The sequence below is a fragment of the Lissotriton vulgaris genome, chromosome 6 (genome assembly GCF_964263255.1).
Source record: "Lissotriton vulgaris chromosome 6, aLisVul1.2, whole genome shotgun sequence".
NCBI lineage: Eukaryota > Metazoa > Chordata > Amphibia > Caudata > Salamandridae > Lissotriton > Lissotriton vulgaris.
Window position 1 is genome coordinate 1077209921 of NC_141694.1, and position 12881 is coordinate 1077222801.

Sequence of the window (12881 nt, forward strand, 5' to 3'; positions counted from 1 at the left end):
CAGGTCTGAGATATATTTTCCCACAAACTGGTTATTCGTTAACATTGGATGCTGTTACAGACCTCCACATTATATTGTGAATTCCTGGAGCTACTGGCATTCTTTATCTAAGACACAACTCACAAAATATCTGGACGTACAACTTCCACGTGGATTACGTTTTACTTCAGATACTCGTTGCGATAACGGTGGACCACAGGCATATCCATTACCATTGAAGACCTTGACCCATTTCCATTGATAGGATTCGGCAAACACTGTGAATGGTTTTATCACTGGTGTTTCGAATTTGTCGAATGTTTACAGACACTCAGGTCTTTTCTGCATATAGAACCTTCGCATTGACACTTGAGGTGCCGGGTGACTTTTCTTCTACCATCTAGCCTTGAAAAAGTCAGTTGGACGAAACACGTGTCGGCTGCCATTGTGTTTTGTATTTAGAATTGGAGAAGAAAATAAAATAAATGGAAAAGAATATCTTACAGACTCCTTTTGTTTACTACATTGGTTACTTCGTATATTACAATATGGACTGATTTTGTGTGCCTCGGCATATTTATATGTCCTTAATCTGCCCTTAATTTATGACTGCTGCATTATAACATATGCCAGAGCTAAGAGTTTATATGCGCCTTTGTTTCAGAAATTGAATGAAAATAAAAAAACATGATGTTTAAGAGTAAATATTCAGTCATAGAGAGAGAGGTATTGGTGGTAGAGTGGGCCATAATAACATCGAAATGTCTTATATGAGGCAGTAGAATGCAGGATCACTTTCTGTTTTGATTATTTGCTGGAGGTGGAAATCCAAGCCTCAGTCTCACTAGGCTGGTGAAGAGGAATGGTGATGTAAAATCAGAGGAGATAGGAAGTGGAAAATGAAAAGTGTTGATGTGATCACTAAGGAAGTTGTATCAGAGTGGAATGGAAAGATTATGAACAAAAATAAATTTGAACAAAAATACATTGGAACAAAAATAAATTTGGAATAAGCCAACTTGATAAGTGCTGGTACTATCCCTTGTTATTCTGTATTCGCTATGAGCAGGAGACCCATTGGCCACCCTCTTATGGGAAAGAAGTGTAAAGACCTTAGTATTGCTTTGTTAATTTACATAATGAAACACTCCAATGTGTATGAAATGGTACTGTACCAGAATTCTCCATCATCGATTGCTGTTTGGGTGAGACGTTTCTGCTCTGATGGGTCCACAGAACGCCATTCAGGAGCGCTGAAATAAGGAAAGAAAAGTTATTCTATGATTTCTGCCCTATCTTGCACCATTTTACATTACTATTCAATTTAATGTATGATTTCCCGCCAATGCTCCAGTGGCACTAGTGCATTTAATTAAAATAAGAATTTGAAGTGAATTGGTGATGGTTGGAAGCGACTGATTTAAGAAAAGTTGATTCCAGAGTCTTGCACTAATTGGTGTGCATTCACAATTTGCAGAGTGGGAAGTTGGGGAGCCTGGTAAATTTTAGATTAAGCCTCAGTGTGACAACCCTATCCTTCCCAGGTGCTATTGAGAGACACGGAATTCCTTGCCTTTGGCACATCACCTTCTCATTGCATAAAGAGAACATGATAGTGTGCAGTTAAAGTGGTTTATTAACAGACTGTCTCACAACTAGTTTGTTCTAGCACCCAACACAAATATTGCTCAATAGGAAGCATATGCCTTTATAAACTCCATTCAATAGAAAAAGTAAAGGAGAATACCTCTTAAACCAAGGGAACAGGGTTGTTTAGACGAAATCACAGAGGCGCCCCTTAATAATTGCCAAACCTACTACAACTACTAATACTATTCAGCACTCACATTCATACCCTATTCTTACAATCTAGGCAAAATCACATCACCACCAAGAATGTTATATATATATATATATTCACAAAAAAAATATAGGTTTGACACCAGTTATAGTTAGCTGGAAATTTTACTGACATAAAACCATTGAAATTCCCACGTTATAGTTAGTTGAACTCACTATAACTTGCGCGCCTGCAATGCACTGCTGATGACGTCACATATTACATCACTCATGACTTGGTCAGTGACATCACTCATGACATCACTGATGACACCATCCAGTGAATGTGTGTCTTTCTGTAAAATAAATATGTTTTACATATGTATTTGTAAAGGTCGATGGAAGAATACATTTTTAAATAAGTGTCCAAATGGATGTTTTAAAAAAAAATGTGATTGGTTAACTAGCTTAATAAGTGTATCTTAGTGAATACATATATTAGCGAGTACTTTTTAAATATTTAAATATAAGTATCAGTGTTTCACTTTGTGTATAAGTGGCTGCATGGGTTGGTGAGTAGCTACATGTGTGTGTGTGTATGGGTTATTAGATGTTTTTTTTAGTATCAGTATGAGTGTCTGTATGGTTTGGTGGGGTATCACTTAGCACATAGATGCATTAATGACTGACTCACTGTTTGTATGTGTTTTGAAGACAGCATATGTCTTGGATTGTAAGGGTGGATGAGTGTGTATATGTGTGTTTTAGTGAGTGAATACCTGTCTCACTAGTGTCTTTATCAGTAACTAAATATGTTTTATTCTAGTATATGTGAGTATTGATGTATATAAGTGAGTATATGTGAGAGTGAGAGATTTAAAGAGTTCCTGTTTAAATAAGTATGTGTTTCTATAAGTGATTGTTTAAGAGATTAAGTATGTCTAAGTTTCCTTAGAAGTAAGGTGGTAGTGTGTGTATAGTTGTAAATGCAAATAAATGGATGTTCAATAGTTTATTTGCATGTGTGAGTATGTGTGTGAGTAACTTTTGGATGACTGTCAGTGTATAACAGGATGTATGGGTGTATCACTACATATGAAGAGTGAGTATATGTATGAGTGACTATATAGAACTGTTGGTGAATGAGTGGATGTGTATATAGATGGTGGAATTACTGAATTGGTTGTTGTAACTGGTATGGGTATCTCCATTTTTTGAAAATGTTAGTTTCTATTTTTGAATATGTGTTTCAAGGGTTACATTACACTGAAAGGAGGTCTGTCAGTCTGTCACAAGGATGGTGTCATCAGTGATGTCATGAGTGATGTCACTGACCATGTCCTGAGTGATGTATTATGTGACGTCATCAGCAGTGCATTGCAGGCGCGCAAGTTATAGTGAGTCCAACTAACTATAACGTGGGAATTTCAATCGTTTTATGTCAGTAAAATTTCCAGCTAACTATAACTGGTGTCAAACCTATGTTTTTTTCAGTGAATTTTTTAAATGCTAATTCCTAACTATAACTGGAGTGAAACCTATGGTTTTTTCAGTGAATTTCATAGGTTTTTTAAATGCTAATTCCTAACTATATATAGGGCCTCAAACCTATGTTTTTTTCATTGAATTTCAAAGGTTTTTTAATAGCAAATTTCTATAGCTATGAAATGTAATATTTTTTATATTGAATCCTATATTGTATATTTATGTAATACTATTTTTTTATGTATATTGTTCATGTTTTTTTTTTTTTTTTGCCCTGTAGCGCTCCCGGTGCGCGTCCCGGTGAGCGCACCGGTATGCGCAGTACTGAGGCGCGCCCCGGGGCGCGTACAGGTGAGCGTCCCATTAGCGATATTGCCGCAAGCGAAAACATCATCGTGACGTATCGCGTAGCCGCGTCCGCGCGATACGCACGGCGTAAGCGCACCCGGAAGCACTCGAGCGCATACAATCGCGCTACGTAACCATCCGACGTGCTTACGCGACGCGCCCCTGGGCGCGCCCCGGGGCGCGTAGCGCAAGCGCGTCGGGTCATGTGACCTAAAAATAACACTTTTTATTGGTTCAGGACAGTTTTGGTTTCCAAATGATGAAAGCCCAGGTCATGTGACCTGAAAATAACACTTTTCATTGGTTCAGGTCAGTTTTCTTTCCTAATGATGAAAGCCCCCCACCTTTTTTCCTCATTCTCACTTTGTACTTTGAGTGAGGAAGACCTGTTTCCAGAGCTATTACTAATTTGTACTCAGAAATGGCTTCAGTAGCAGCAGCAGCAGGAGCATCTCAGCCACCACCACCACCACCACCACCAAGAGGACCACCACAACACCACAGTGGTGGAGATGAAGAAGAGGAGGAGGAGGAGGAGGAGAAGAGTAGGTTCCTGCCTGAAGATACTACCCCATATAAGCCAAAGGAGCACATTATCTGGGAGTTTTTTTCAATCCCAAAGGACGTCAAGAAAGTAAATGCGGCAAAGGTTACTTGTTTAATCTGTGGCACTGTACTTTCTAGGGGGAACCCTAACAAAAAGTACTCTTTTGACAATAACACCATGATTCGCCACATGCAACGCCTGCACCCTAACAACTATCCTGCGGCAGAGGTCAGAGAACTGACCAGAAACCCTCCCCAATCTTCTCCCAGCACCTCCAAAAGAAAGCAACCCACTCCATCGGGTCCTGAGACAAGGGAGATGGTTCCAAACATACAAACCCAGTTTGGACAATACAAAATCGTTTGTATATTTTGTGGAAAAACAATTACCTATGGTGAGCAAAGCATTAAACTCATCAACCGTGCTGGTGTCAACCACATTTGTCCAAAAAAACCTTAATTTTTTCCTGATATTTTTTGCTCCAGTTGAGCCGTTTACAATTCCCTGTTTTTTGTTTGTCCCTGTAAAAATAACAAAAAAAATATAAAATTGTTCATAAAAGACAAAAAAAGTACAAAATGTTCAAAAAAACAATAAAAAAAATATAAAACAACAAAAAGAAGAAAAAAAACAGTTCTTTTTAGAACTACCTCCAATTTATAAAAAAAAGGCTAAATTTTTTAAAAACTCTGTCATTCTTTTTTCCCCATGGTACGCTCCCCAGTACGCTCCCCGGTGCGCGTACCGGGTGCTCCCCCCACGCAAATCGAAAAAAAAAAAATAATAATATTTTGCCCCGCGTGGCCCTTTTATGGCCCCCACATCAAACCTAGGGGGTCATGGGGGGTCTACTCTGCCCCCTTTTGGTCATTTCCCCCTTTGTTTTTGCCACCTCTTGTGTCTCGATCCTACCGAGACACAAGATGGCGGCCGCTCCGGAATGTTTGGAATGTTGACAGACACCCAAGAGCCAATCAGCTTTCCGCGCGCGAACTCGTGTATCGCGCTGGTACGCGCCCCGGTGCACGTACCGGGGCGCGCTTATAGATATATATATTTTTTTTAACCTAAATTACTCAAAATCCACTTGAGCACATATCTTGAGACATAGCAAAGGCACATCGGGCTACAAGTCCCTACAATTTTTCCAAGTTTGGTGGAAAACCATTCAGCCGTTCGGGCTAAAAGTGAGTTCAACCGCCCTATGAAAATTAACATGGGGAAAACACGTTTTGGGACCCCCCTTTTATCTCGGCCCCCGCTTGACAAATCCCCCCCAAACTTTCAGGGAAGGAGCGGAGCGCCGCGAGGCAAATTTGAGGAAAATTTCAGGCAGATTCCTCAACCTGCGCCAAAGTTATTCCCAATAGAATGTTGAGAATTCCCTATACAAAATAATCCTAACTATAACTACCTACTGGCGACCGCCAGTAGGTAATATACATATATATATATATATATATATATATATATATATATATATATATATATATATATATATATACACACACACAAAAGAAGTAGAGAACTCTGGGTAGTTCTCAAGTTTAGGTGGAAAGCAGCTCCTGTTAGACCACTCTCAACACTATGGCTTTTGTCATTTTACAGCTCGGCAGGGACAGCACTGTACTAGTCCTATGCTTAAAGACTTTGCTGTATAAATGGCTAAAGACCTTGTCCTTTTCTATCTCGGCGTGGATAGCACTGTGCTAATCCTATGCTTAAAAACTTTGATAGAAAAACAGACATTTGAGGTGATCAGATCAAGAGTGTCGCTGGTGTTGAGAGTGCTCTAACAGGAGCGGCCTTCCACCTTAACTTGAGAACTACCCAGAGTTCTCTCCTTCGTTTTTGCATAGTTTATGCGCCACTCTATGCCTGAAAGGGTTTGGTTTTGACTTGTACTGGGCGCTCCCTTGTGTCTGGACAAAGCTATACCTCTCTGAAGAGCTCTAATTAGATCGAAACACTGTGTATGGGGTTGCTTTTACTCATTTCAGGTTGGCTTGATTTGGTATTTTACCAATTCAAAGCTGTAATACTGTGCCTGGAGTGATCAATGGCTTTTGTCATTTTACAGCTCGGCAGGGACAGCACTGTACTAGTCCTATGCTTAAAGACTTTGCTGTGTAAATGGCAAACGACTTTGTCCTTTTCTATCTCGATGTGGATAGCACTGTGCTAATCCTATGCTTAAAAACTTTGATAGAAAAACAGATATTTGAGGTGAGAAGATCTAGAGTGTCGCTGGTGTTGAGAGTGCTCTAACAGGAGCTGCTTTCCACCTAAACTTGAGAACTACCCAGAGTTCTCTCATTGTTTTTTGCATAATTTATGCGTCACTCTATGCCTGCAAGGGTTTTGTTTTGACTTGTACTTGGTGCTCCCTTGTGTCTGGACAAAGCTATACCTCTCTGAAGAGCTCTAATTAGAGCGAAACACTGTATCAGGGGTTGCTTTTACTCATTTCAGGTTGGCTTGATTTGGTATTTTACCAATTCAAAGCTGTAATACTGTGCCTGGAGTGATTAATGGCTTTTGTCAATTCCAGTTCATACGTTTTTATTTCGGTAAAATTCACCATAAAAGATATCACAAAAATACAGTTAAAACGTTAAAAAAGAAAAAACACAATACATAAATTACATAATACAAAGTCGCATATTAGACCGAGTTTTGGATGGAAACTGTTTGATTGTATTTAACCAAAGAATTTATTTAAAAACTGTAATAATTTTTTTTTCAAAAAGACGTACGTATAATAACCCTAGGATAAAAAAATATATATATATATATAAAAATGAGGGAAAACCCTCACTCACAGGGTGTTCAAAAATAAACTAGCGCTGTGGATACCTAGCTCTAATGACCCAAGACCAGCCTAAAAATGTAGCTACTGCTATGACCACTGGGAGTGAAGTTACCGTCCCTAACAACCATAAGGCCTCATTGCCCCATCTAGTGTTTAGGTTTCTACAAATTAGTTTCAGCCATTTTTTCCGTGGGTCGGCATATGCAGGTCAAACAAAAAAGAACTGTCCCACAGATTCCTCCTGATCTTTGCACCATGGACACAAATTCCCAGACCCACCCTTCCATTTATGTGTGAACGATCTCAATGGTAGCGTTCCTATTCTAAATTGGTGAAAAAGTTTTCTGTCGCTACTCTTTGTTATGGCGTCCCAGTAACTTTCCAGAACTGGGTCCACCTTGTGACTCAAAAACCTGCCAGAAAGAGTTAACGAGCTATGTTCCACAATCAACTTATTTCTATATACAGCCAGAACTGATCCTTGAGATCCTTTTTTGAAGGGAACACATTTTTCCCGGGGTCAGACCATAGTTGAATAAGGCCCATATCTGACAAGATGGATTTTACTGCTTTAAACCAGGGAAAGTTGCCACTGCCCACTATATGTCTAAGATCATCTATTCCCGCAGCAAAAGTAGCCAATTCAGGAGTTACCCAAATTCTCCTCCAAAGTAAGATAATCCTCAGTTTTGCCAATTCTTCTATTGGATTGCAACCCAAGTCCAACAGTAATGGTAACATAGGGGTCGATTGTGGCAGACCCACCAAGTTTCGTAAAAACTTATTTTGGATTTTCTCAATTTGGGACAGATCAACATAGCCCCAAAGATCTGCTCCATATACAATGGCCGATCTTATCTTGATATTATAAATTTTAAGTGCTGGGCTTATTCTCTTGGTAAGGGAGGATCTCTGCTCCTTAATAAGTGTCCCACTCAACTGAGAGAATTTTAATGACAATACATCTAGCTGGGCTGTCCATCTTAATCTGTAATCAAGTACCACCCCCAGGTAAGTCATCTCGTTCACCTGTTCCAGATTTGTGCCATTAAGACTTACTTGGCCTAATCTTGGTCTATTTTTAGTGAGAACCATAAACTTAGTTTTACTTGTGTTAACTGCAGGTCGTTGGCGTCACAGAATTCCTCAAATTTGCTAAGTGCCAATTGTAGCCCCTTTTGTGTTTTTGAAAGTATGATGAGAAGGGGAAATTTCATACCGCCCAAGCTAGGGGCGTCAGTGGGTGTGTCTGAAAAATATTCAACAACTCTATTAATGAATAAAAGAAAAAGGGTTGGAGCAAGGACACATCCTTGGCGGACTCCTCGTGTCACCGGAAACTTTTTGGTGACTTGGCCCTGAATACCCCATCGAACCTGGGCATAATTTTTCTCATGAAGTCTTATGATTATGTTCAGTAGGCTGGAATTTTCACTATGGTTGCTTGGGGCACCCTCAGTCACAGTAATTGGGGGCAAAGTTATGCTAGAAGGGCAAGCACGTATCTGGGCAGGAGGAACCTCGTCACTTTTCTTGCATAGCTTAGATCGACCACCCCTGGAACCTCCACCTCCTCTTTTCCTTTTACTGGGCTTGCGAATACGCGGTGGCAACTCTTGCATTACTAAACTAGAGGGGTTGGATGTAAGATCCGGAGAAGAGGCATCTGTAAGTAAGCTGGAGTGCAGTTCAATACTGTCATTGTTGGAGTCCCCCGAATCGTTAGACAAAATGGTATGTTCCGCCACAGGATGAACATCCACGATGGTGACCAAACTGTTCATCTTTGGGGGAGGTTCCGGGGAGGCAGCACCCCCGATGGCACCCAAGGAGGACCGCTTACCTGTGATTAGGTCGAGAGAAAGTCTCTTCTCTGTAAGTGCTATCTCCTTAGCTACAATTGACGTCGCTCTAGCAAAAAAGTCATCCAATGTGCCCGTCATCGCCCCTCCAGATGAAGTAAGAGTTACTTTCCTTTCTTTGCCTGAACGTAGTGGCATTTTGAATAGCTTATTTGTTCTCCAAAAGTTGGGGAGATGGCCCAGCCCTGCCTAAGTCTGCCTTTGACGGCCGTGGACGGCCCGCCCTTTGCCCGGGCTTAGCCCCGCGCGCTCCCGTGCCACGGTGTGGTTGGCCAGGTAAATAGGGAAAGAAGAAATCAGGGGACGGAGCTAGCAGGGAGAGCGGCTCAGGTGGTGCGCGTTAGTCCGGCAGAGACTCCTGCGATATGGCGTCACTGCTGCACCCCTCGCAGCCCTGTTGCTGTGCCAATACCCCCCTTTACAATCCCTGATGTACTGCAAACTCCCGCTGGTTGTACCTGCGAGGCGGGACCCGCGGAGCGGGTCCGGCGAGCTGTCTCATGGGCTGGATGGCAAGAAGCAGGATACAGAGTCCGCCACAAGGTCTCCACTGGCGAGATAGCAAGAAGGAGTGTCCCACAGGTATGCTTCCTACCGGAGTATTTACCTTCCCGAGCAGGGGGCAGAGCTAGCAGGGAGAGCGGCTCAGGTGGTGCGCGTTAGTCCGGCAGAGACTCCTGGGATATGGAGTCCCTGCTGCACCCCTCGCAGCCCTGCTGCTGTGCCAATACCCCCCTTTACAATCCCTGATGTACTGAAAACTCCCGCTGGTTGTCCTTGCGAGGCGGGACCCGCGGAGCGGGTCCGGCGAGCTGTCTCTTGGGCTGGATGGCAAGAAGCAGGATACAGAGTCCGCCACAAGGTCTCCACTGGCGAGATAGCAAGAAGGAGTGTCCCACAGGTATGCTTCCTACCCGGGTATTTACCTTCCCGAGCAGGGGGCGGAGCTAGCAGGGAGAGCGGCTTAGGTGGTGCGCGTTAGTCCGGCAGATACTCCTGGGATATGGAGTCCCTGCTGCACCCCTCGCAGCCCTGCTGCTGTGCCAATACCCCCCTTTACAATCCCTGATGTACTGCAAACTCCCGCTGGTTGTCCTTGCGAGGCGGGACCCGCGGAGCGGGTCCGGCGAGCTGTCTCTTGGGCTGGAGGGCAAGAAGCAGGATACAGAGTCTGCCACAAGGTCTCCACTGGCGAGATAGCAAGAAGGAGTGTCCCACAGGTATGCTTCCTACCGGGGTATTTACCTTCCCGAGCAGGGGGCGGAGCTAGCAGGGAGAGCGGCTCAGGTGGTGCGCGTTAGTCCGGCAGAGACTCCTGGGATATGGAGTCCCTGCTGCACCCCTCACAGCCCTGCTGCTGTGCCAATACCCCCCTTTCCAATCCCTGATGTACTGCAAACTCCCGCTGGTTGTCCTTGCGAGGCGGGACCCGCGGAGCGGGTCCGGCGAGCTGTCTCTTGGGCTGGATGGCAAGAAGCAGGATACAGAGTCCGCCACAAGGTCTCCACTGGCGAGATAGCAAGAAGGAGTGTCATTTTGTCATTTTACAGCTCGGCAGGGACAGCACTGTACTAGTCCTATGCTTAAAGACTTTGCTGTAAAAATGGCAAAACAGGCATTTGAGGTGAGCAGATCTAGAGTGTCACTGGTGTTGAGAGTGCTCTAACAGGAGCTGCTTTCCACCTAAACCTGAGAACTACCCAGAGTTCTCTCCTTCTTTTTTGCATAATTTATGCGTCACTCTATGCCTGAAAGGGTTTTGTTTTGTTTTGATATATATATATATATATATATATATATGTAGCACAATCCTCGAACCTCCACGCCAACAGCGCAGCGCGGCGAAAGAAGATACATATATACACAAACATATACATATGTATACAAAACACATTGTGTTTTGCACAATAAATGTCTTGTGGATTTAAATTGTTTGTAGTTTTTGTGGCTCCTGCAGCCACGGCTGGCACCGATGACTAAAGGCAGGCGTACGGCGCAATAGGCAGACCTCTGGAACTATAAATATATATATATATATATATATATATATATATATACACATATATATATTGTATATATAATATGTATATATATATATATGTATCCAATCAATCCAGGAGCCCAAAGTAGACTGGCCACACGGAAGTCTGTAAGAACACTTTTTAATGCAGCATGCCAGTGCAGAAACAAACAGGAAAAACCCTTCAGTTAAATTAATGCCAAATCGCCAGACGCGTTTCGAGAGCCTAGCACGCTCCCTTCTTCTGTGGCTTTGCAAGTAAGAAGGAGTTGCTGCGTTTTCAGTTTTATCCGGCCCACACCTGCCCCTCCTTGGGCGTGGCCGCGCACAGCCTCCTGGGTGTTGTAGTGCCATTGCTAAATTCAGTCCGAGTGGATGCGCACTCCTTCCGAAATTGTACATAATGCATCTCTTGTGGGTGAAAGCGTCAACCTGCCATTCTGCACCTTGCTTTCTTGCTGCATACATGCGGGTTGTGTGGCGCATACCTGGATTGCGCTCGAGCCCCTTCCGCTCTCGGTACATGACACCCCATAAGTGCCAAGAGAGTCGTGCATCCACGCTGGGCCATGTCCGCGACCAGGCTGGCCGCAAAAATCCAATCAATCCAGGAGCCCAAAGTAGACTGGCCACACGGAAGTCTGTAAGAACACTTTTTAATGCAGCATGCCAGTGCAGAAACAAACAGGAAAAACCCTTTAGGTAAATTAATGCCACATCGCCAGACGCGTTTCGAGAGCCTAGCATGCTCCCTTCTTCTGTGGCTTTGCAAGTAAGAAGGAGTTGCTGCATTTTCAGTTTTATCCGGCCCACACCTGCCCCTCCTTGGGTGTGGCCGCGCACAGCCTCCTGGGTGTTGTAGTGCCATCGCTAAATTCAGTCCAATTGGATGCGCACTCCTTCCGAAATTGTACATAATGCATCTCATGTGGGTGAAAGCGTCAACCTGCCATTCTGCACCTTGCTTTCTTGCTGCATACATGCGGGCTGTGGCGCATACCTGGATCGCGCTCGAGCCCCTTCCGCTCTCGGGAAATGACACCCCATAAGTGCCAAGAGAGTCGTGCATCCACGCTGGGCCATGTCCGCGACCAGGCTGGCCGCAAAAATCCAATCAATCCAGGAGCCCAAAGTAGACTGGCCACACGGAAGTCTGTAAGAACACTTTTTAATGCAGCATGCCAGTGCAGAAACAAACAGGAAAAACCCTTCAGTTAAATTAATGCCAAATCGCCAGACGCGTTTCGAGAGCCTAGCACGCTCCCTTCTTCTGTGGCTTTGCAAGTAAGAAGGAGTTACTGCATTTTCAGTTTTATCCGGCCCACACCTGCCCCTCCTTGGGCGTGGCCGCGCACAGCCTCCTGGGTGTTGTAGTGCCATCGCTAAATTCAGTCCAAGTGGATGCGCACTCCTTCCGAAATTGTACATAATGCATCTCATGTGGGTGAAAGCGTCAACCTGCCATTCTGCACCTTGCTTTCTTGCTGCATACATGCGGGCTGTGGCGCATACCTGGATCAGGCTCGAGCCCCTTCCGCTCTCGGTACATGACACCCCATAAGTGCCAAGAGAGTCGTGCATCCACGCTGGGCCATGTCCGCGACCAGGTTGGCCGCAAAAATCCAATCAATCCAGGAGCCCAAAGTAGACTGGCCACACGGAAGTCTGTAAGAAAACTTTTTAATGCAGCATGCCAGTGCAGAAACAAACAGGAAAAACCCTTCAGTGAAATTAATGCCAAATCGCCAGACGCGTTTCGAGAGCCTAGCACGCTCCCTTCTTCTGTGGCTTTGCAAGTAAGAAGGAGTTGCTGCATTTTCAGTTTTATCCGGCCCAAACCTGCCCCTCCTTGGGCGTGGCCGCGCACAGCCTCCTGGGTGTTGTAGTGCCATCGCTAAATTCAGTCCAAGTGGATGTGCACTCCTTCTTACTTGCAAAGCCACAGAAGAAGGGAGCGTGCTAGGCTCTCGAAACGCGTCTGGCGATTTGGCATTAATTTAACTGAAGGGTTTTTCCGGTTTGTTTCTGCACTGGCATGCTGCATTAAAA

At 44.1% G+C, this 12881-nt stretch overlaps 1 protein-coding gene across 1 annotated transcript in view; it reads right to left on the minus strand.

Moving 5' to 3' along the window:
* The window catches only part of CAPN9 (calpain 9), a 301607-nt gene that overhangs the window by 163414 nt on the left and 125312 nt on the right, over positions 1 to 12881 (minus strand). Inside the window, exon 8 of the mRNA XM_086927144.1 lies at positions 1155 to 1232. Within this exon, the coding sequence (XP_086783270.1) occupies positions 1155 to 1232 (78 nt within the window). The remainder of the gene's footprint in view (positions 1 to 1154; positions 1233 to 12881) is intronic.